Raw genomic sequence first — 24542 nt, 5'->3', positions numbered from 1 at the left:
CCGCCGCAATGTGAGCGGGATCCGTATTTCGCCGGACCCGCGATAGCAGCAGAGGGCAGGGGTACAAATCCAGTACGCCATGAATGTCCCTCCAGATAGCCGAGTTGTTATTCACTCGGCGTAAATCACGTATGGCCGCCGTGGAGTCTGTATAAATTTGTAAAGTAGTACCTCCAGGGGCTTGATGAACAGCAGGAGTTAGTGTTTTCAAGCCATCCCGGATGGCCGTAAGCTCAGCCAGCATAGACGGCAGGGTGCGGTGTGTTTCGTAGAAGCACGTTTGACAGGCCTCTGGGTGTGAAGGACATTGTAGTGTTGTCGTCACCACGTAGTCCTTGGCCCCAGCGTCCACAAATGCCTGCACCACCTGGGGTTGAGACTCAGCCGCCAGTTCTTGTGCGACCGCGAAAAGCGTATCAGTATGTCCGTTGCATCGATTGTGAAGTCGCGTTAGTGGCCTGTTGTCGGTCACCTGGTGGTATAGCCAAGGTGGCCTGGTAACGACGCAGGCTGGAGATGTGGGTAGTGAACGACCCATGTAATTTCCTAACGCCGCTGCCTCAGCAACAAAGGTGAGTTTATGCATGCGGGCGGACCGACGCTGATGGACAAGCTCATCCAAGGTGTTCACTTGAGCTTCAGCCTGAAGAGCAGGGATCGGTGTTATCCTAGGGAGGCAGGTAATTGCACGCATTGCGGCTCGGTTAATTGCCTCAAGTCGAGCCCACTCTGCCTGGTTCAGGTGTTGGAATTGTGCCTGGTAAACAAGCCGAGGCTGGAGTACAGACCGCACCAATAGACGGGCCATTTTGGAACAGGAGCCACCAGACTTCTGTGAGATGCGTCGGATGAGGTGGAGCATCTGTCCCGCTTTTTGGCGAGCTGAACGTATCCACATAGACGCTGACCCAGACGCATAAATTTCTAATCCAAGCACGCGAAGTGAGGTGGCAGTGCGTACTGGTCGCCCGCAGAGTTGCAATGCGATTGGAGACATCGCCAGTCGGCGACGGCCCCAAGCACTGGCCACAGGCAGAATAGCTGTCTTTTCGACGGAAAGTGTCAGTCCAGCATATTCGCACCATTTCTGCGTGTCAGACAAGGCTTGTTGGAGGCACGCGGTTTGCCGAGTCAGGTCTGAGTGTACAGTCCACACTGTGACATCATCTACGTACATCAGAAAGTGCATGTCAGGCATAGAGCCGAGATACCAGGCCAGCGGTAACATAATAACATTAAAAAGGAAGGGCGAGATTACCGATCCCTGAGGCACTCCGCGGACAGGCGTAAAGTGACCGTAACTCGTCCCACCAATGCAAACCGAAAATGATCTTTTTGTGAGGAAGTTCCGGAGGAAAGAGCAAACCTTGTCCGGGAGAAGAAGGCCTTGGAGAATTTGATGGTGCTATTGATGCTTCAACTGCTTTTTGTACCAGAGTTCTGCTTGCTTGTCTTCCGTGTTACTTTTCTACATTTTTATGTAACTTTAAGTTCAAGATGTTCATTGGTCGTATTTTTCTGCTTTCGTGTTTCATCCATATTATGTTCAGTGGTACTCCTGAAAACCTTGCTATCTGACCCCCCCCCCCCTTATGTAATGCCCTTGGGCCTTTAAGGGTATATAATAAATGAAATTAAATAGAAGACCACCAGCGCAGCCCACACAATAAATTGTCTTTCGAGCATGGCACACGTGTACAACAGTGAAGTCGACCTTAAAAGAGCTTGCTCTTTTCAGCAGAGCATTCGTCGTTGTACATAGTGAAGCTAACTGTACAGGGGCCACTATATTATATTATATGCAGCGATTGTATGATTAAACGATTATATGCCCTGATTATATGCAGCGTTTTGTTTGTTGTTTCCCTGCGATTCTGCCGAGTGGTAGATTGTAATGTACACGATGCGATGACAGTGGCTTTGAGTCTTTGTATATATGTATGTGAGTTCACGATTAAACTTTTCAGTTGCTGGTAGCGCTCCGTCCTGTGTCCTTTCTTGTCCGAGTTTTGTTTGCGCTGTACACATCATGACCACTATATAGCGTTGCATAGTAATGTATGGGGACTTACGAAGGTATTTAATAAAAGCTATAGGGGCCCGCCCCCCTACTTCAATTTCAGACTGCTTATATGGCCCCTAGAAAAAATTCTTTTCCAGCAACGTTCTCGTGTACAACAGTGAAGCCTTTCTTAAAGGGGATTGGTATACCCGAGTGGCTTGGGCATTCATCTCACAATTCCCATTTAAGAGATTTCCCTAGTACTTTAATTGCCGTCTGTAGTTCTTTGTGTAATTTACCAGACTTTTTGTACAGTGTACCAGGAAGAACAGCGGCGGCTTCGAAAATGCACAAATAGCCGTAAAATCTACTAAAATGCACATCCCCTCTGGTTCTTCTGTGTAAACCTGGAATTCAGTAAGTACCCTCATCAGTACTAATCAAGGTTGCTTGTCTTCTCAGGTGTTGTTTGGATTTCCTTCGCATGGTTCACGATAAGAGGACATTTGATCCCAAGCGCTCTCTTTGCCCTGTTTAAGGACCACATACGACGACGAGGACCAGTAGTAACACTTCGTGGCGGGCCAGCTCATGGTGCCGCGCCTTGGTTCGCACGTCGTTGGACGGAGTAGCGGCCAACACTGAACCGGTTTACGGCACTAACCACTTCGCGAACCTCATCCCTGGTGTGTCCGTTATGACTGAAAATATACCGAGGCTCCCCGCTGAGCCCACGCTAACAGCACATCCTCCCCAGTACGACGGTTTTGGCTTTATATATTGTTGCTTCGCGGCGTGAAGGAGAGCGTCGAGAAGCCGCCGCTTGCAACGTCGGACACCCAGAAGAACAAAATGGAAGCCTTGACGGGAAACTGGAGACCAAACAGACAAGAGGGGGGCAAAAAAAGGAAGGGGAAGGGGTCACGAGAGAGATTGGCGTCATGCGGAAGGCATTGGACAAGGCACACTCAAGCGGAGCTCGCAATGAGGAAGAACGAACCGCTGTGGCTGGATAGCGTTGACGCTGAGAGCCCGAAGGGGCGCCGCGCCCTTCAGCTTGGAAGAAGTGCCAAGAGGAAAATAATTGTCTAAAGCGACACGATGCCTCGACTGAGCGCTGCAGGCGCCTGCTCTCGGAATGCTGAAGAACAACAGACGTGCATGCGCTGCTCGAGTTTGAGAAGAGGAGCCGGAAACTGTTGACCCTGCGGGGAATGCGGATGCCATCCCTGAGGCAAGAGGCCTTTGGGAGTACACTTACGCTCTTTAGCTTCATCGGAAGCGTTGAAACACTTTTTTAAAGCTGTCTCGCGATCTTTGAGTATTGGCTAATCATGGGTGTTCCACTTGCGCGTTAAATACAGCACCCGTGACTGTTACACGGGCGGTTCTGGGTCTTCTTTCTTTATAATGGGACCGCGCTTTGGCTTTTACAACCAATTTGCGTTCAGCGCCAACACGAATTGGCTGACGGAAGCGCGAAGCTATTGAAAAACAAGGGCGTGTTTCTTTTTTTTTTTTAGGTGATATGCACGTGCATGACGTACTCTTCAGACGTCAGCGATCAAGTCTCTTCCCAGAGAAAGGCGCGGTGATCCATATTTCTCATCTTGAGGTATTTCTGGCCCCTGCGAAAAAATTCCCGCGCGTACGAATTTTGGAACACTTAAAAGAACAGGCCAGTGGTCTAAATGCTGTAATTCGTGTACCGCTGTCTCCACTGATGGACCTCGTAGATATGGTGCTGATTTCTGAATTTAAGATGCCGACAATCGAGTATACGAAACCTTTTCGAAGCCTGGCTCTCCTTTGTGTTTCGTATCCCAGTTATAACTGATAAATAGGTCTAAAAATTTCTACTTCGATGAGGACACTTGAACATGTATATTGTTACATTTATTACAACTGATCTGCGACGCCTTTGCCAATCCCTTTTCCCGCCTCCTCCGACAAGCCAAAAGTCATTAATTAATTCATTCATTTTTGCCGAATGTGCGCGCTGGCTGGAGTCAACGTTAGAAGACCTCGTTTGGAATACGGCTGCGACCGGTTAATACTGCGTACCTTCCAGGCGTGCATGCATAAAAAAACTGTCTGCTACTTTGCATATTAAGCCATCACATTCACAAAAATTCGTAAGGAGCCAACCAGCTTCAATTTGAACTGTCCATTTTCAAGACGCCCCAATCTACAAACACCCCACCTTCGCCTCCCGCTTCCCCCACTTGACCTAGCCTCTTCCTGCTGCAATAAAAGCTCTCTCTCTCTCTCACACACAAAAATCGTGCACCTCTCCGTCTAAGAACGACGGTTGTTGAACGTGAAGCTTTCTTGTGAGGGATTGCATGGCTGTCGTCTGGGTTTGGACTTTGACTCGCTGAGCTTTGACTTTGACTAGGACGCAGTTTGGACTTTTGATCGCACCGGATTTGACTTTGACTATTCGCTATTGGATTTATCGCGAAGAAAGCTTCGTGTTCAACCATCTTCTTCGTTAGGCGGAGGGGTGCACGATTTTTCTGCCCAATTTCGCCTATCCATGCATCCATTTCCAAACCCAAACTGCTCCGACCGTGTCGTAATGGTGAAATCGGATAGACGTCGGCCTCGTAACGTGAGGGACCCAGGTTCGATTCCCACCAAGGGAAGAGTTTCCTTTCATGAGACGCTTGCGTAAATTTTGGTTTCCTGAACTTTTTGCCGTGTGCCTCGTACAATCGGTGAGGCATAGAAAGTTTCTATTTAAAAATGTCCTCATGCCAATGCATTTGTGTAAAAAAGTAAAGCCGAATTTAGGAGCTTGGTGTAGCGTTTCGTTGGGATGCGCCGGAACATTTAAATGTATTTAACACAATGCGCAAGGTCCACCATATTTTAAATATCAGACGAGAGACTTCTTATGTTGTCCCTAGAAAAAAATGTCACCGGAACAATGCAATTGTGCATAGTACTGACGTAAACTTCAGGGTCCGGGGCGTAGAAGAGCTTTCACGCGTTTATGCGACAATTCTGACACTCCAAGGCAATCCCGTGCATACTATTTGACTCAAAAATGTCATCTGCGCCGTGCCACTGCGCAGACTGGACTGTTGAGTCAACTCGTATGCCCGACATCGCCATTCGCCGAAAGTTGATTGTTGATCGCATGGATTGGTAAATCGAGTGCACTGTCGTGAAGTCGAACCACAGGATTCTCTTAAAGTTCACCTGGAAGTCTTTGCAATTTTAACACGAAAGTGTTTTATTCCTGGACACACAAAGATTTGACTGACGTCACATCTGTCACGGAAATGACGCCAGTACAATGAAGCGAGTGGCCTGTAAAGGGTGCACCCCTGCACACAGGGTCGTATTGCGGGGAAGCAACCATTTAGTACTGAAGTGTACGTTATACGTCATACTGCACATTTCCCTTTCGTGTTTTACTGATTCCTATGACAGAGGAATCCCCCACAGTTTTTTCGGTACTTGCTGCGCCCCCTCTCAGGTGTAACTCCTTTTAAGTGCGAATGCACTTCTTAAGCGAGCCTGAATCGTCCGCCGCCGTCGTCCGCATAGCAACAGCTGCGGGTGCGCGCGCTCCTCGTCTTCCTCCTCGTCTTCCCTAGCAACGGGGGGAGATGGGCGCGCGCTACTCTCCTCCTCCTCTCTCCGCTCAGTGACTGCGGGTGTTGGGCGCCTCCTCTCCACTTCGGGCGGGAGAGCTCTCGCTCGCGTAGCGGGCGCTCCGCATTCCGACGCGTGAGGGCGCTCGTGTAGCCCTCGCCGTAACGGCGGGCGCTACTCTCCTCCTCCTCTCTCCGCTCAGTGACTGCGGGTGTTGGGCGCCTCCTCTCCACTCTAAGATCACGATATCCACCGTAATCGCGCAATCAACAACCGTGCATTCGCACTTACACACTCTCCCCCTCGGGGAAGTGCGAGGGATTTTTTTTAGGTGGCCGTGGAAAAGCAGGTGTACGTATACTGACCGGAGACGCCCGCGCCGGTCTGGATGCCCAGCATGACGCCGATGCCCCAGCAGAAGGTCACAGCGAACACGTCCTTCTGGTCGGTGAAGATGAAGTGCGCGAAAGACGCGCCGCCGAACATCTGCACGAAAGAAGGACAGAATAAGAATGAATAACTGAGCGACAACCAGAGTGCTTAATGCACCTTTTTCCAGTAACGCTCTGCACATGCGCTACTCTCGCTCCCAGCGACCGATCCGCCATTGCTGGGGGGCAAAGTGTAAACAAAAAATTCCCCCGCATTTCCCCGAGGGGGAGAATGTGAAAGTGCGAATGCACGGTTGTCGGCCCGCTTGCGGCGCTTGCGCTCGGCCCCCGCAGCCCACCGCCTCGCCGCCTTCTCTTCCATCTCTTCCATCGGGTTTGTTGTATCACGTGTACACCACCCAGTTATCAAGCCGCTATAACGCCGCTGAGTCGCCAACGCACGCCGCTGACGACGTAGTTTGAATGCGTTAAAGATATAAGGCGCGTCTAACACTGATATCACCGTCGCGTCCGTGGCTTGGTCGGTAGAGCGTCGCGCTGCGGCCGCAAAGTCCTCGGATCGAAACCTGGCGCCGGATGCTGTTTCTTTTTCAAATATAGAGGAGCACTGCGGACGCCAACGCCGCCGGCGGTGGATGGTTTGGGGTCGCTTATAAAGTGCATTCGCACTTAAAACGACGCCATATTTGATTAACCAGTTGCGAACGCCGAGCCAGCTAAGTGCTTCTCCGTTTTCTGAGCTAGCCCTGAAATCGGCCAGCAGCTAGGCGCTACAGCTGCCATCGAAAATTTTCTCGGCCACAAAAATTATACGTAGCGCCTGGAATGGCTTCCTCAACTGCGCAGGGCAGGCGAAAAAAAGGGGGCGTGTTCTTGTATATTCCCCCAAATGCGGTTCGGACGGCCGCCGCAAGAGGGCAACGCTACTGGAAAAAGGTCCATTGCTGTTGTTTCGGAGATGTTTTCTGTCTCAAGAGACCGGACAGCTTAAGAGTTGCTATAGACCCCTGGAATAAGCAGAGATACGGGCAGCAAAATTCAACGAGTTATGACTTGTGGGGACAGAGCGGTCGAGGGAAACAGAAAAGCGCGCTATTTTTTTCACGTGCCCAGAAGCTGCACCAGGAAACACACTGGATAGAAGATAGTACGACCACCGGCCACATGTGTAAGCTGGACTGCAGAGTACCGGGTTTGCCTTACCCCCTCTCGATCCGTACGTGCAAAAGTTGCTTCCTTGTTTAATGAATAACGTGGAGTTTACTTACGACCTTGTTATCGAACACATGTCACCGTGATGTGGCGCCGTAATCGTTAACGTGATTTGCTCCGCACCGAAGACGGGTAGTGAAATTATAGGCTGCTCCCCAAAGGATGTTTGTTTTAGCGAACAAAGTCAGCATTTATGTGCGGGCGAAAATGCGTGAAGGATTGGAGTTAATTTGACATTAAAAGCTCATAGATGCACATAAATTTGGGTTCCTGAGCGAAGTGACGTGAGCAGCACGAACGTTTGTGTCCTGACTACGCTCGGGTTAAATGCCTGGTGGCTGTTTTGGGGATGCACAAGCAAAGCGGTTTAGCAGTTGCCACCAAGTACCCTACAGTAAACTATTATCAGCAGTTGAGAGCATCTGGGGAACCTCTAGGCAACCCTGAGGGCCTCTGGGGGGATCGCCACCACGATGCCATTGGCCAGGCAGCTGTCCTTTGCAGATGACTTCACGTATAGTCTTGCAACAGATTTACGTGTGCCTTCAATGAACACTTGCGTTCACAAAGAGCAGTCAAAAATGTCCGCTCCGAGCGCCTTTTTTACTCTTCATGCTTACTCGGCTCAATACGTCCACGAATACCGCTCAAACAAACCAGGGTGTACAGATTTTCAATCCCCGGGCACGCCCGCACTCGACATCTTTTCCGCAGGGTGTCTAACAAGTTGACATTTTCAAATTCCCTGAGTTTTCCCAGTTTTTCCCTGAGTCTTTCTTAATAATTCCCTGAGTTACAACGAACGCTGTTTTATTTAAACACAGGTTGACACCACTTCACCAGTTGCTGCCGTCCTCTAAAAAGCACCTTATAAAATAAAATATGACATAATAAAGTTTGAATGCTAACCAGTAACTTTTATCTCATACAAAAAGAAAACATAACAGAGTGGTAGTAAAATTCACAGTGAATTAAATATAAAAAAATGGTAAAACCGTACTGCCATTTTCTCAGCTCGCACTCAATGCCTCAGTGCTGTATTTTACTGTTTCAAAGAATTTATTTTGGTTTGGATGAGGGACACCTGCATCTTAAACACCGTCACGTTAGGTGCCCTTAAACACCGCCGTACTTCTAGCACCAAAGCGCTGCGCAGGATGAGCGGGAACAGTTTATTTGGGATTCATGCTAGAAATCAGAAACACCTCAACTACACCCCGCTATGGTGACTTCACGTAAAGTTCTTTTGGCGCACAGCGAAAGCTACGGAGCCGAAACATGCTCTGTCGTTCTACGCAGCGGAATATAGTGCCGACTTGCAGTTAAACGTAACTCTTAAAATGGGGTACAATGTCTATATTAAATACTTAAGACCTATTTTGAACACAGCTGCGAACTTCTAAAGTTGAAATTAAGAGAAATGCGTTTTTTTATTACGCCAGATTCACAACTCAGAGATTCGCAACGTGCATCAACTAACTAAAAACCACAGTAGATGATGCCAGGTGTTCTAGCATAGGACTACTGCCCCTGCCCATTGCGCTGCCACAACAAGCTATCGCGGCGCGCAACTTTTTCTTCCGCCTTTCAGGAGTCTAGGAAACACGCCAGATCACAAGGCGAGCGTACAGGGGGTTGGAGGGGGGGGGGGTGACTTGCAAGCTGTATGAAGCGAGTTCGCACTGGAACCAGGGACTTCAAACGGCGGCGAGACGGCTCCGGAGGGCTGTCCACTTTTGACTTGCTGTTACTTGAGCCAACATTACCGTGAATTTCGCTTCCTTTATAGAATACCGCTAATTTTCCGTGATGGAAGGACAAATTCCATGAGGTTTCCCTGAGTTTTCCCAGACTATTAAAAATCCCTGAGAATTCCCAGTTTTCCCGGTTTTCCAGTTTGGTAGACACCCTGAATTTTCCGGTACCACCTCCTTTGTTTGCAAACTGTGCGTTTGTCTACTGGAGCACAATTTGTGCGCCTTCCAGACTACGCAGCCCCACAAAGACCCATCTTTAATTATTAGCAACGACAAGCCGCCAGCTGTCCGTCCACGTGCATCTATCGAGCGTGCGCAAGCAGGGGATTCGGCCTTCTAGGTTAACAGATCTCCTGTGCTGGCGTGTATACCGACCAACGCGGTTCCGAAAAATTCCTCGGGAACTTAAGGCTGCTTACGTGCTTTCAGATTCAAATTCAAAACAACTTTTATTTCAAGCAACATGAAGGCGAAACCTCAGCTATCATCAAAGACTTGTTTACTGCTACTAGTGTTTGCGTCACTTAGGTTTCTTCCCGGCCGCAGCGGCCGCTTTACTGAAGAAGGCGGAAAGCGAAAACGCCCGTGCGTTCGAGCTTTTGGCGCTCGTTAAAGAGCCCCAGGTGGTCGAAATGAATCCGGAACCCACCACTACGGCGCGCATCATCGCCTGCGGAATGTCGGTGCGTTAAACACCCCAATCAATCTTTCTTCGTTTTCGTTTCTCCGTCTTTTGTCGCGAATTACAGTGACAGGCAGACTGCCGCCTCACAGTGCACCTCTACACCGTCCGTACTAAGCGTGGCAAGAAATAAAACGTGTTTCTCTCTCTCTCTCTCCTCCGCGTGCACCTGCTCAGCTCACGCTCCGTCACGTTCACCTGTCACGGGGCACACATTAGGCTAACTCTCGTTCCTCTGGCAGGGTGCCCAGTCAGAGCAGTGCGAACGCACCTGCATACCTGATCTGACGACACTGATTGAAATTTCCCACGAGAGCAAATGTATTTTTTAACACGAAAGGGTTTTATTCCCGGATACACAAAGATTTCAATGACATCATATCCGTCACGGAAATGACGCCACTTCAACGAAACCAGCGAGCCCGCAAGAAGACCCTGCACACAGGGCCCCAGGGTCTTCTTGCGGGGAAGCAAGCTTTAGTACCAAAAAGTACGTTATACTTAGGGTTGTTCGTTTTCAGGTTTTATATTTTAACACGAAAGTATTTTATGCCGGGATACACCAAGATTACCAAGATTTCATTGAAGTCCTATCCGCCACGGAAATGACGCCAGTAAACCTCTGCCGAAGCGACCCGCCAGCAGGACGTCGCTCGCCAAGCACACCCACAAGACAGCCGTCGACCCGCAAATCATGCTCAGCCGCAGATTTCGCTGCACATTTCATTTTCGTATTTTACTGATTCCTATGACAGAGGAATCAACCACAGTTTTTTATTTATTACTCTTATACCATTCGTGTCGATGACACCGACGACGACGGTCACTTTTCGCGTTTGATGAGGAAATTTCACCGTAATAATGTTGGTAACTGCTTGGGAATTGCCACCATCCCGAGCGTGCTCCCTGTGCGAGTGGCTGAATCCCGCATAAAGTGTGCAACAGCATAAGCACGACGGACTAATCGTAGCCGGCGCGGCCGGCGTGCTTCCGCTTGTCCATGGAAGCAACATGCCACACGCAGCACGCGTGCCGCGACGTGCGAGCGCACAATCGCGCCGAGCTCCATCACATAGTCGAGCAAAAGACCGCAAAACTGACGCCACCGCCCTATCCCCGGCTAGGGGTTGCTCCCTTTGACTTTGACTTTGACTTTGGCTCTCACAAGCTGAAGCTTTGGGACATTGTTTAAAGTGGCTACTACTTGTCGCAGCTGACGGATTTCAAACGAAGACTTGGGCATAGGGCTTCCTACCCATCTAGGAGGTCTTGCTGCCGCTCGCAGATGTTCACGCGGACTAACGGGGCTGCTGTTCGTCCTTGCGCCGCGCTATTCTTCCGTCTCGGGCACGAGGCGACTACAATCGTTGCTTGAGCATCGTAGGCAGAGTGTTTCCAAAGCTCGGGATCCGAGTCCTTAACCGCGGTCTAATTCTGCGTGCAATAGGCACTGCTTGGAGAGTTGAGACGGCTACACCTGCAGAGGTCGTTGTACGAGCAGCTGTTTTCTCTCGCGAGCGTGCGGGGAGAACACATTGTTAGGAGTGGGCTGACCTCCGGGATGTATCAGCTCACTTTAAGTCGACCAATCTGCGGCGAAAGTCGGCTGAAAAGTGCCGCAGTAAAGCAGAAGGCTGATGAAGACGCAAGATGGCACAGTACTAACACAGTGTGTTTAAGGAGACCGTGACGATAAATTGAGTTTTGTTCAATCAAAGGATTTATTTTCTCCAATAACAATGACGTCAATTTTAACACAATATTCAGATAGTCAAGCTAGATCACAAAAGAATTAAGTTGTGGCGACTTTCCAGCCACTTTTAACAACGGAGCTGTTGTACGTCGAGTCTTTTCGCAAGTCTGCTGTAGGCCGTGAGTCAAGTAAGCGGCCTCGCAGAAACTGGTTCGCAGACCCACCGGTACAGAGTGCAGTGGTCTCGCAGGAGCGGGTGGAGAAAAAGAACCAGAAGGCTCAGGACAAAGTACATGAAACCTGGAAGCGCAGGGGAAACGACCAAGGTAATAAAAAAATGAAGTGAAAGAATCAGCGACAACCACCTGGAAAAAGAGGATGGGCGCAAAGATGTCCTTAGATACCTACAGAATCGGGAAGCTGAAGATCGCGAGGGAAAAGCTCTGTGGTAATACCAAAGGCAGTGCATCGCTTTTTGAAGCCCGGGCGGGTCGCTTGCGGACAAAAACACTTATCCGCGAGGCGGTACAGGAAGAACTTTGAGCAGGTTGCTGCATGGAGCCAGAAACTATGCGACATATATGGACGGAGTGCAAAGGTATCCGTTCAGTCCTCAGTGAGGAAGACATCCAGCTTCTGGAAGCCCTTGGCTTTAGTTATCGGAAAAGTGAATTGTACAGCTGTAGAGGTTAGTAAAAAAAGGTTAGAATGCTGGTGGGGAAAGCGCAGAGAAGAAAGACCCTGGGACGACATGCGAACGAAGAAGTCAGACTAGCACAGTTTTTTTTTTCTTTTTTGGCGAGGTGATTGTACAGTGGCGTTACGACTAAGGTAGCTGTGCAACGCCACCCCGTTACAAAGGTTTCGTTATTCACCCATAAGTTTCGTTATTCACCCATTATTGAAATTTATTCGCAAGTCCCGTCCTAAGGGGACGACAAAATTTCTCCCCCCCCCCTCCCCTTATGCCTGGCACGCCTCTGACCTCTAAGTAACGGCGCCAGTAAAATCAGGGCGTTTCGCTGCTGCAATCGAAAACCGCAAAGCCCCATACGCGCTTTCTCGTTGTATGCAAACGCGACCGTTTCGTCGCTGTCACAAAGAGGGCGGACACTGCTTTGCTCGCGACGCAATCGGCCCGCTGAAACTGGTTCCAGTATCTCAAATCAAACAGGACCGCGCGAGTTCGACGGCCGAGGCAATAGCGAAAGGCGGATTTGTCTTTCCCAGCTCCAATGGCCTCGATTCCTTGTCGCGGTGGAGACGGACAATCGAAAGCTTCAAGCCTCCAGTAGATCTTCCTGCAGATCCCGTATAGTGCTGCGCTAACGTGAGGCGTGCATCAGCGAAATGGCCAGTAGGCCCTTTCGAATGATAAAATGGGAATCCGGTCACTGCGCACCGAATACACACGCTGAAACCGCGATGGACCTTCACAATGGCAGTAGTACGCTCTTCGCGTTAAGTATTATAAATTACGGTTTAGTGCATAGCACTATAGATAATTTTTTGTCTCAGCGTAATTGCGAAATACAGCGACCCCAAACAGCGATGCATTCTTAACTTAGCATTCTTAACAATAGCCTTTCTCATGATGCCCCTTTTCCTGCTACCCTTTGACAGCCTCCGGCACACTTTATATGCAATCGCGCGTTTCAACATCGTTCAATCGACCAAGAATGAACACAGAGAGCACGTCAAAAAAATTTCCCGCATTTCCCCGAGGGGAAGAATGTGAAAGTGCGAATGCACGAGTTGAATTTGCGCGGTTCGGTAATGTTCGCGAAAGAGAGATCTCACACACGCACACAACTACAAAGAAAGAAAGACACCTATTTGTGTTGTCGTTGTACTTGATTGCTAGAGCGGATCTCAGCTTTGAAATTTCGTGTCAGTACTCCTTTAAGCAGGTGCATTAGCCCTTCTCACGCCCGATTCTTGGCCAATCCCCCACGTGGGTATGTGCCATGTCAGCGGCCAGGCAGCGCGCGCCCATCTCCCCCCGTTGCCAAGGAAGACGAGGAGATTCCTGGCCAATCCCCCACGTGGGTATGTGCCATGTCAGCGGCCAGGCTGCGGGCGCCCATCTCCACGTGCGCGGACATCGCCGGTGGACGCAGGTTCAGGGTCGCTTAAGAAGTGCATTGCACTTAAAACAGAAGTGCCTCGGATAACAGGTTACGAGTATACTACCTTTAAAGCTGATAGTCCTATACCGACGTCGGCCTCTGACAGCGAGCAGAACTGCGTATCGATACGAAAGAAAGTGCCAGAACTAAAGGAGAGCAAAGGGACCGGGGGTTTAATAAATTCGATACTTAATTTGAACCGTCTCTTAAGTACCGGGAAGTTTGTAGCAATAAAAAATTGGCCGCGTATCTGCGCCTTTCGTTGCAAATGCCGTCAAAAGACGATAGTCTTTATCGGCTTTTGCGAAGTAAATGCCTCCCTTCGTTTTCCCGCTCACCTCTCATGTTGTTCCTCTTGCGTCGCGCTCCTCCCAAGGTAAATACGCCAAATGTTTGCTTAAATCATTTTAAATTTCCCGCGTTCCACTGCTCCAAACCGGGTGTCTCGATGCGAACGCTGCCGTACGGTGAAGACGAGCGTTCATCGAGGCGCCCTACTTCAACGTTTATAGAACCGCGTTTCCCTACTCCACGTGCGTTGCAAGCAGAACGTGAAACCTATCTAGTGGAACCTTGCGTAACTGTTGCCGGTTGATTTCTTAAAATGGCGCCAGAAGCTGTAGCGGCGCGGGCGACAGCAGGCGACGGCGGAGTGAATTCTTTTTTTGCAGTTTATGAAGTATTTAATTTCGCAAAAGTCAAGCATGTTTGATTTTTTATAAAGGAACGCTGCAAATATCACTTCTGTATTGATTAGTTGTCTCATATTTGCGTAATGTCTTGTTCTTCTTCAACAATGTTGACAAGTATGAGCATTACACCGGACATAGACGGGTATTTTCAGCTCTGACTATATAAGACTATTGCGCAACCATTGTTTTGCTTTGGCCGGGTGGCTGAATCGAGTCACAGACAGACAGACGGACAGACAGACATACAGACAGACCAAAATTTCTGGGTTTAAGTAGCCCAAGAAAGACTATCGTTTTTAATAAGACGTTATGGAACATCTTGAAAGCATTGTTTTCAGGGCGCTACTGTTTATTGCGCGCACTGGTAGACTGTCGACTCGCACCAAGCTATATGGGCGAGTCGACAGTTGAATACAACCTTCTCTCGCTATCGCACCTAAACAAGCGGACGCATCACTGGAAGCCGTTAGCATATATCTCGCACGCTGGCTGATATGACCTGCACTACAGCTGAGTCCACAACTTCAAGTGTTTTGAAAGGGCTACCCGTCCCGTCAACCGCACGGCTTACAACTTACGGAAGCCGGATAAGCGGCCAAGATGTTCGAAACCCTTCCGGAAAGGGGTTAGGGACCACCGCTTGGCCGGTATTGAACACTGCCGACCACAGATAAGCGATTTGTGACAAGCGGGGCGTACACTCCTTGTCAGATCAACGAACTCCTGCCGCTCGTGTCAGCACGCGCTGGAACTGGGCCACAACCGCGAAAGCATCGTAGACCACGGAGCAACAAACAATGCGTGATTTGCACATGACGTCGCTACCGGCCTTTCTGGTGCTCTGGTGTCAGCTGTCTCAGTGTTGCTCGAGATTACGGCAACAGCTTTGTTCTCGGCCTTTCATTGCGTACTCGGTGCACCAACATGGCTGCTACATTGATTGTCTGTACAAGCTATCTTTTCTTGCTCCGTGTCTTGGACCACGTGTCCTGGACTAAGGGTGCGTAATCCGTCAGGCTAAAAGAGTTTGTAAATCAATTAGTTCTGGGTGAAATAAAAAGTGAACACAGTTCCAAACAATTGGAAGTCTGCTGAAACAACGGAGATGGAATTTTCTTGTGTCGGCTCGAACGTCAACGACCGCTCGCCCGAGAACGGCGACACCGTATCCGCGGGAATTCTACGGTTCACGCAGAGTAATCGGCCGCTAAACGTCAACGGTGGAAGGTTCCTCTCCCTCCCCGAGCCAGAGGGAGAGGAACCTGCCGTTGCGAGACCACTGCGCCCTCTATCGATGGGTCTGGGGGCTACCGGACGGGTTGTTCCCAGACCCACCGACAGAGGCCGCCGGCGGCTCTGGAAACCTGCTCCTAATCTTGCGTGACGCACTACCTTCAGCAGACGGACGACAAGGCTCGACGGACAACAGCTCCGCTGTTAAAAGGGCGGGTTATTGATAGAAAAAAGAACAAAATTATAATTACCAGTGCCTACTCTATGTTGCTGTCGTTTTTTGATGAGGCTCCTAACACCGGCGTTTATATTTCTTTTATCCTCCGCTACTGAGATGGGCCTATCTAAGTAATGGGATTCTTCGCGATGAGTCAGGCTTCGGGCCTTGAATCCGTTCGAAGGTTATACTTTGCTTAACATTTCCCATTCTGGTGGCTTAGCGAGACAAAAGCAAACACGTTCAAGCAAGATGTAATGGTCTGTTGACTCCTGCCTCTGTGTATACGCTGCGGCTCAGTTCCGTGTACACGGCACTTGCTGTACACCGAGTACGCGCGGCGCATCGAAGTAGCGGGTAGTACATATATACTAATGGGCTAGTTGTAATTTCGACGTTTTGAAGCACAGCGTAAATATGACATACGGCGTGGAAGTGAAGACGCGGACTCAGCTTTGAGTCGGCGCCTTTTCACGTGTGTCGTGTGTCAATTAAGCAAATACGCTGTACTCCAAGAAACCACTGCATCTCAAGTTTTTCTCGACGGTTTGCACGACGCCGCGAGCTGGCGAGCCGATTCGGCATGTGCAGAAGTTGTCGGAAGGGGTCAAAGTGCACGGTTGCGCAAGGCTTTTGGAGCTATACATCTGTGGGCATAAATCGGATGCGGCATGGTTGTACAGTATGAAAATAAAGGAGTTCCGTTGATGAAAATTCATTGGCCCTTTCATGCCGTGGCACTTCCAGATACAACTTTTTTCTAGTTTTACCCTTAAAAAATATGGAATTTCACTCTTCGGAATTTATTCGTATCGTGGTCCGTCAGCAGAATACACTTCGCGACAAAGGCAACTTTCTCTCGAATGCTCTGTAGCCCTCAAACTAATGCAGGTAGGTATCTTAAAAAAAAAAATCATACTAACTGCTAAGATTACTCTGAGTTTTATTTACTTGTCATAGTTATTTAGTTCCTTGTTAAGTTGTATAAACAACTCGCAATTCTTGTCTGCTGTCAAAACATGCGCCTCTACCGAATAAGTGTGGTTGCCGAAAACTGCTGTAACTAGTGTTTTACCATAACTGTCGCGAAACAAATGATATGACTTTGGACTCCTCAAACGAATACATAACGTTGAGCAGCTTGAATCCAGAAGGTATCATAAATAACTACCCACCACGGTGGCTCAGTGGATAAGGCGTTGTGCTGCTGAGCACAAGGACACGGATTCGATTCCCGGCCGAGGCGGCCGCTTTTCTGATGGAGGCGAAAAGCGAAAACGCCCGTGTGTACGAGATTTCGGAGCACGTTAAAGACCCCCAGGTGGCCAAAATTAATCCGGAACCCTCAACTACGGCGCGCTTCATCGCCTCTGAAGCGTCGGCGCGTTAAACACCATGATAAAAAAATATCATAAACAACTGTAAGTCACGGTCCTAACCCAAACAACATGACTGACCCTGAGCCCTGCCGACTGGACAGCGAAGTGATTAGAATACCTCTGAAATGTTCTTGTAAAATGAATGACAACTCAGTTTTGAATTCTAATTTGAAAATATTTTCTTTAGAAGCATATTGACCTAACGATTGCAAGAAACAAAAGACGATTGTTTCTCATTTGTGCTTTAGCATACCTCTGAAGTTCAATGAAACTTGGTTTTATCCTTGCAGGCAAACATGGGACTGTGCATTCCCCTATTGTTTTGTAAGGCCGCTGAAATGGCTTAGGAGCAGCAGCTTCATGTTATTTGCGTTAAAACTGTGGCTGATAGTTATTCTTGAGAACTGCTGAAATAAAACTTCCCAAGATTGTGTAGTCGTTTGAGCAGTCCAGCATCGTATAGTTTGTTTCGGGATAGCTTTGATAAAATACGAGTTACATCCGTTTTCTGTAGCCGCACTCCTCCCGCAGAAACCCATGTATTCACAGCAGACGAGAATTCCAATCGTTGCAACTCCACCATGAAGTAACTAATTATTAAAAGTAAATGAAACTGGAGCGTAATGATGGAGCTGCCTTGGCGGACAATTTCGCTATGGCTTCCTTTTTATTTGTATTTTTTTTTTTCAGGATGTCTAATTACATTGAGAAGTCAGAGCACCCGCAAGAAAGTTGGCTTTGCCTCAAATCATATTCTGGCGACGGATAACAATCCGAAATGGAATAAAGACTTTGTCGAATGCCTGCAACAGACACAGTGTGTACACTGCGCCCGGACGCAGCCAATCGTCGATCCCGACGCCACCCCTACTCGGACCACCCCTCCGCTACTTCCTACGGGGTTGGACGCCGCTGCACCGCAAGGGAGGGCGCCGCCCCGCAGCTTTCGCTCCGGTGCTGTTTTTCGAGGGCGGCCAGGACCTGCTGGACGGCTGATAGTTGAGTGTCCTTGTCATAACTGCGCACTGCTTCTCGGATCCACGAAGTCTGTCCTGGTTGTCGTCTCGTTCAGTCGCACTTCGCAGTACCACAGCAAGTGGGCGGTCGTGGCCCTAGCATTCTCACACAACACGCACGTGTCGTATGCATAGAGTTCTGGCCAGGGTGTCGGAACGAAATGTTCTTCGTTCCGGTTTCTTTTTCGTTCCATAAATAAACGTTCCGTTTCGCTTCAGTTCCGGATCGAAAAAATTATGGTTCGTAACGGTTCATAACGGTTCGTGTTTGCGCGAGAAAAAATTATATTGCCGCGAACCATGCATTAGGTTTGTTTATTTGTGTTTTGCTTTTACCGCCCGGCTGCGCCGGTCTGTGTTATCTCTGTGCCAAGGGAAGCGCGTGTTCCATTCTTTCTTTCTGTGCCGCATGTGTTATCTGTTCTGATAGGGAGAGCATCCCGATCTAACGTGAACAGCCCGGAATAATCTTCTTGGATCTAGAATGTTCTCGATGCGAATCGACGGTTCGAGAACCATGCGCGCCGAAAGATAAAAAGCCGGCAGAGCAGACGCCGGGGCATTCGATTCTGCGACGCTCGCCGACGCAAGTCACTTTGTTGACCGCTGCTTCGCCGCCTCTATATTCTTTTGAGTTGTTAGGGGAGCACAAGTTCGCTCCAATAAACTTGTTTCTCCTTCAAGACAACTGCGTCGTCCTTGGCTTCGTGACAATATTTATGAATTTGTTAAAAAGGATTGAGAATTGTGAAATTACGTTAAGAAGATGAAGTGACGCTTAATAATTTTGTTGAAAACTATATTTTTTTGAAAAACACGTATAGTTGTGATCTTACTGTTAAAAGTTTAAAACGGTCTGTCTCACGGAACCCTGAAAAACTCCTGTTTTTAACCTTAAAAGAGATAGTGTGCGAGCATGTAGCAATATGAATTAACATCAGTACCTTCAGCAAAGCCCCACCCCCCCCCTTCCACCCGATATATCTGAACGAAGGGATAACAGCACGAAAATTGGTGAATAAATCTTGCTCACTTCCGCATTGCAAGCGTATTTTTCTAAAATACTACAATAGATAGGAGTGCCCTGTCCGACAATATTTTCCGCTGCGCTCTGGCAGCACTTGCTTACAAGTGCAACATGACTTGTAGCTGTTTGCATTGAGTGTGCGGCTGTAATCCGCTTTTTGCGCTGCTAGTGGTGTATGCTGGTGTTCAGGCAAAACGTTGTACGCTTTGCTCCTTGTTCTTATGTCGTGTTTTAGAATATTCGCGTTTCTTTATGTATTACACCCCCTAAACAATGCCGTAGGGCTACTGTGGGTATTTTTTAAAACTAACTAACTAAATAAATAAATAACTAACTAACTAACTAACTAACTAACTAAATAAATAAATAAATAAATAAATAAATAAGGACGCGACGTCTGCATCGAAGCCAGATGCCCGTGGAAATCACGCGTGGACCTCGGAGAGAGTATGCAAGCAGGCAAGCAAGCCTTCTGAAGGAGAGTGGGTGCCATAGAGACGAAAGACGATTTCATGCCAGCAATCGGCGGCAATTTCCCATTTAGCTGAATAGAAATTGAATGAACCCTGAAATACATGAAATTGCCACTCAAACCAAAACGAAATTTTTTCGGTGTCGCTCCTGAACGAAGTAATAAATATCGTTACGTTTTCGTTTTCGTTACGGCCAGAAATTCCGTTTTTTTTCGTTTTTTTGTTTCTGGTTTTCGTTTCGTTCCGACACCCTGGTTCTGGCTGTATGTGTTTCATGACGACCACCGGGGTCGTCAGTGAATTCGTCTGCAGCTGCTTGAACGTGGACGCTGCCTCCCTGGTTAGCTCGGGGTGCGGCGGTGCCAGCACCCTCCAGCTGTTTATATAATACCAGCGGTATGTACCCGGCGGTGCCAGGGTGGGCCATTATATTAGGGACAGCAATTGGTATATATTAGTCGCCATATTAGGCTACTTCATTGGGAAGCGGTACACACTCGGGAGCGCCTGCCTGCTGTCAGTTCATAGGCTCCTACTGCAGCGCGTCGTGGTAATGTGAAACGGCTGGTACTCGTGTTTTTCTCCAACTCTCGCTAAACAAATTGCACCAAGATGGCGCGTTTGAGCGAATGATTCAGTGAGTGAAAAAGGTTTTATTGAGCCGGCGAAGTGGGAGTGGTTCCCAATTTCAGAAAGCCATGTGATGAGTGGGCAGCCTTCGCTCTGGAGGTAGTATTGTCTGGACATCCAGATCGCTGTTAGTCACCAGGTTCTCCCACAGCTTAAAGTTTGGAAAAGTGGATGGAAGAAGGAGCTTGGTTTGCTTGCACTCTTAATATGATATGAGGAAGAGTGCCAGGTTGCAGACACAACTTGAATTCGGCAGGAGATGATATATGACACCTGCTCCTACGGGAGTCGCGTAGTTGCCGAAGGTGTCAACAGATGGCGACCGTTAAGTGAACGCGGGAAAACTCAACTGAATTTTACGTCCAAAAGAATGCAGATTAAAAAATCTCGCTGGCCTTCTTATCCGCATGTTAGGACAAAATCCTGAAAATGGTTTTTGGGCAATTAAATGGGAAGCGTTTTCAAGAAAAAACGAATGGGAGATATCCACTGGCTGGGTGGTTATTTACGAAAGTGTAAAAACACAGTGTTTTCCCGAAATCCCGCTTGCCTCTATTGGGAGGGTGTCATTAAAAATCTTGCATAACAGTGTTGAGATACGTAAGTAAGTTGCCTATCCCAACGAAAATCAGTTCGATATCTCAAATGGCGGGCGGTAAAAAAATTAATAGATGAAAAACTATTTTACCGCTTTTCACTCTCTCCATGGTGGAATTTTTAAAATATAAAGAAATATTGACCTCCAACACCGTAATCAGAATGTGCCCTTGCAATCTGTAGCCGTTTGAAAGAGCAGTTTGGCTAGACGTGTACATAACCTGTTAGGCCTTTTTGGCTCATCAGCCGTGTCATTTGTAAAAAACAATTGGACCCTTTTAGCGGCGTCGCAGAGCGAAATCCTTAAAAACGGTTCTGTGCATTTGTATGAGTAACATATTCTAGCAAAAATCAGTTGGATTACTGAATCGGTGAAAGATTTATTTTAGAATCTTAAGAAACACCGTTTTAGTTCCGGAATGCGGAATCACCTCGCTGGTGTAGATTAGGGCGAAATCCAAAAACTACTTTTTAGGAATTCTTAAAGGCTGCTTATATCAGCAAAAAGCGCTTCGATATGTGAATGGGTCACCGAGAAAAGCACGAATTCGCGAAACTACAATTCCGCGCTTTTCTTCGGTTAGGAGGGCAATTTCTGAAAAACCCGCCTTAGTGAGCACCTATTCAATGACGCAAATAAACTCGTGAAATTTCAAGTCTCTAGGTCTAACAGTTTTGGCTGGGCGTTGATGAGTCAGTCAGTCAGTCAGCCGGGCACTTCTTTTTATAGGTATAGATTTCGTGATACACTGAAAGGTATCGTACTTGTCCTTCGTCTCGGTCCACCACTCTGCAGACGGTTCCACTGCTGCCGCGCGGCCAGCTAATCCTCGCGCGACTGCGTTCGCCGTCTCGGTTGGTGGCGCCCACGCGGGGAACGAGGTATCGGAACTCGCCACTAACAACCCGAAGAAATCCCCAGGAGTGAGTCATTTACAGCTTCGCTGTATTAACGGGAAGCCGCCGCTCCTAAGCCGCATCACGAAGTCGCCGCGACTTTGTGACAGCCGCATATTTGTTTGCCAGGATGACACTGTAGTCTTTTCAGGACTCACTAAGCTAACTGATTCAGAGGAGTGCTGCATCGCAAATTACAAACAATCGCGCTTAGCGTCTTGCGCTATTTGGAACTGTTCCCAGGTCAATGTTTTCGTAACTAAAGTTTAGTTGACTTGCAATTAAAAGAGAACTCGTCACTCATTTTGTAATACCGTTTTTGTTAGTATTTTAAAAGCTTTTCTGTCCAACCATTTGAGCAGGGCTGAGTGTTAATATTTTTTTTCTCCCTCGCGTAATTGTGATTCTAAAATTGTGTTGACATTTCCCGACAATAACAAATTTTGTAATCTCCCCGGTGGCCTGCGATTCGTGTTTGTCTAAATTTTCGTTCAAATAGCAAGCAACGCTGGCCCTTTTGCATAATAAATCATAAACAACCCCACGCTTTCGCGCCATAAAGCATAGTACGTAACCTAATCGTGCACACTCCTTCAAAATAAACAAAACGATCCGGTTGACACGTGGACTGTGGTATATGCGAGAGGGGAAAAAAAAGCTATATTGACGGTGTATCTTTGCATTGTAAATGGCCAAGCAGAGCACACAAAAGGTTGAAGAAAAAAAACGTCGCCTTTGCCCGTGTGGCAGCTCTGCACACTCCATCGCATTGAAATACGCGCTCCGAATACATCTGTTCTGTATACCTCCCCCACAAGTTCAACCTGAAAATGCTTTGCAACCTGAGTGTTCATGCATAAGCGCCCCAGTTATTGGCCTGATTGGGTTCACATCGAAGGCAGCTGGCAAAATCGAGCGGGAGCAACCAGTTCTCTCCTTCGTATACCCCCAAAGCGTCGTTACACAATTGAGGTCGTTGGGGCCGCACCTCATCATCCTTAACAACAAGAATAGAAATTAAGCATCTCTGGGGAGGTCGAGATATCAGGACTTTATTTTTAGCTGCCCTCATTGTTGCATGTGCTCAATCAACTAGCGAATTTGCGTTGAGATCGTAGTATAGCTGCTTAGGTTGCGCTGTGATAGCACAAGCACGTTTGTTTTAAAAGCGCTACCCGTAGTCGTTTGTATAAAATGTGCACGAAAGCTCGACATTAGCGCCGAGTGTTTATAAAACAGAACTGAGCAGGTAAAAGTACAAATTCCTGTCCGCGACTGCGAAACGCCTATCCTGCCTTGAGTAAAGCGGTTGCAACGTTGCGCATGAACAATAACGCGCTGTGTCTGAAGAGCCATTTCACGGAATGCAATAATTCCTACGGGACTCTACACTAGAGATTACCACTGCAACTTGGCTGCCATTTCTGACTTGGCTTCTGAAATTTCATCCACTGTCACTCCCTCACTCACTCGACAACTTTTTTCTTCGCCAAAAATTGAACGAAGCTGTTAGCTGCGTTTCTCCGCACTATGGCTTGTACTGTGATCAGTGACGATCGTTTGTCTTGAGAAGTTAACATATTTATCTAACGGTCATACACAAACAAGCAACATTTATGCTTTTTCCTCGAGGAAGCCGTCGACTGCGCAAAGCACGATGAAGAACTACTGCCCATCCTGGATAAGGGACTGCCCGCAGCACGACGAGGAACTGCGGTGAGGAACTACTATTTTCCGATCGAACTATATTACATTGGAAAATACCCCTGAGGAGCTCGATTTTCAGTTTCCTGTAGGTTCGATTCCCAATAGGATCATTCACCTCTTACAGCGAACAGCTTCAAAGCCCAGATCTATTTGAAGGGTGTTTCTGGAGTGATTTGCGTGTTAACGCACAGTGGGTTTGCCTATATTGCCGGCGGCTAAAGAGCAGCAGCATCGCATGCAGCCATCGGCGGTTACTCGACGAAGGTGAGGTGAAAGGCGGGTTCAGGCCGGTTGCATCCTTTTGGGTGTGAGCGAGGCGAATGGGCGACCACGCGTGGCGTTGTGGGCCCACGATGGTCGAACGCTCGTAAATGCGCACCACTAAATTCCCAGCGTTCTCGACGGCCGTGAATGTGTTTGACTTTCAGCGCTGACTCGTGGTGTGCATATATCCGGGGTGTGGAGTGTGTTTGAGGGCGTTATTAAACTGTAATCTAGTAGGGTGAAAGCAGGAGAAATCCGGGTGTTCGTTTTACCTAAATAACTGTGCATTTTTTTTTAGTTCCGTATTGTAAAAGTGCACGCATGGACTGCTCGCAAGGATGTACTTGAGCACAAAGCTTTAAAAGGAGGCTTTCGAAAAGGAATTCAAAGCTTGAAAAGCTACACGCTCGAAATGATAAAAGGACTATGTGACGAGGTGTTTAGACCCTTGAGAACGTTTGTGCTTGCACGTGTATGCCCGCCCTGAGGTGCTACTTCGTAAAAAATCACGCGATCTTGTCGCGTAGCAGTAGCGAGCCCGCGCCGAGGCATCGGTGAAAACAATGCTGATGCCCCCCCATGCTATGCTGCGGCCTTGCCACGTGCGACGCCCCTGCCAAGACCGTTCGCACTGTACCGGGCGTTGACAATAGGGCACTTCTGTGGCGACAGATGCGCTTGGAGCCAGGCCAGTGCCGTTTGAACTCGTAGCAGTGTGCAATGCGGAAGAATCATTGGTTCCACTTAAACATGAGAGGCATATACGTAAGGTTTAGAACATCGGCTTCTCTCGCTGGCAAGGATGCATTGGCACCGGTCGTACTCGGCAGAATAAAACTTCGACCGCTTAAGCTTGTTTGTTTTGTTATCTTACGTCGCCGTTGCATATACAGCGAATGGTGTGTGTACAGCGGCATTCAATCGGGACTGTTTACAC

General features: G+C 48.3%; 1 protein-coding gene across 1 annotated transcript in view; it reads right to left on the bottom strand.

Moving 5' to 3' along the window:
- The window catches only part of LOC144169576 (aquaporin-7-like), an 87430-nt gene that overhangs the window by 35099 nt on the left and 27789 nt on the right, over positions 1-24542 (bottom strand). Inside the window, exon 2 of the mRNA XM_077698812.1 lies at positions 5974-6094. Within this exon, the coding sequence (XP_077554938.1) occupies positions 5974-6094 (121 nt within the window). The remainder of the gene's footprint in view (positions 1-5973; positions 6095-24542) is intronic.

Source organism: Haemaphysalis longicornis, unplaced genomic scaffold, assembly GCF_048455015.1.
Source record: "Haemaphysalis longicornis isolate Haplotype H1 unplaced genomic scaffold, Haemaphysalis longicornis Haplotype H1 scaffold_2, whole genome shotgun sequence".
NCBI lineage: Eukaryota > Metazoa > Arthropoda > Arachnida > Ixodida > Ixodidae > Haemaphysalis > Haemaphysalis longicornis.
This window is presented reverse-complemented; position numbering and strand designations above follow the sequence as displayed.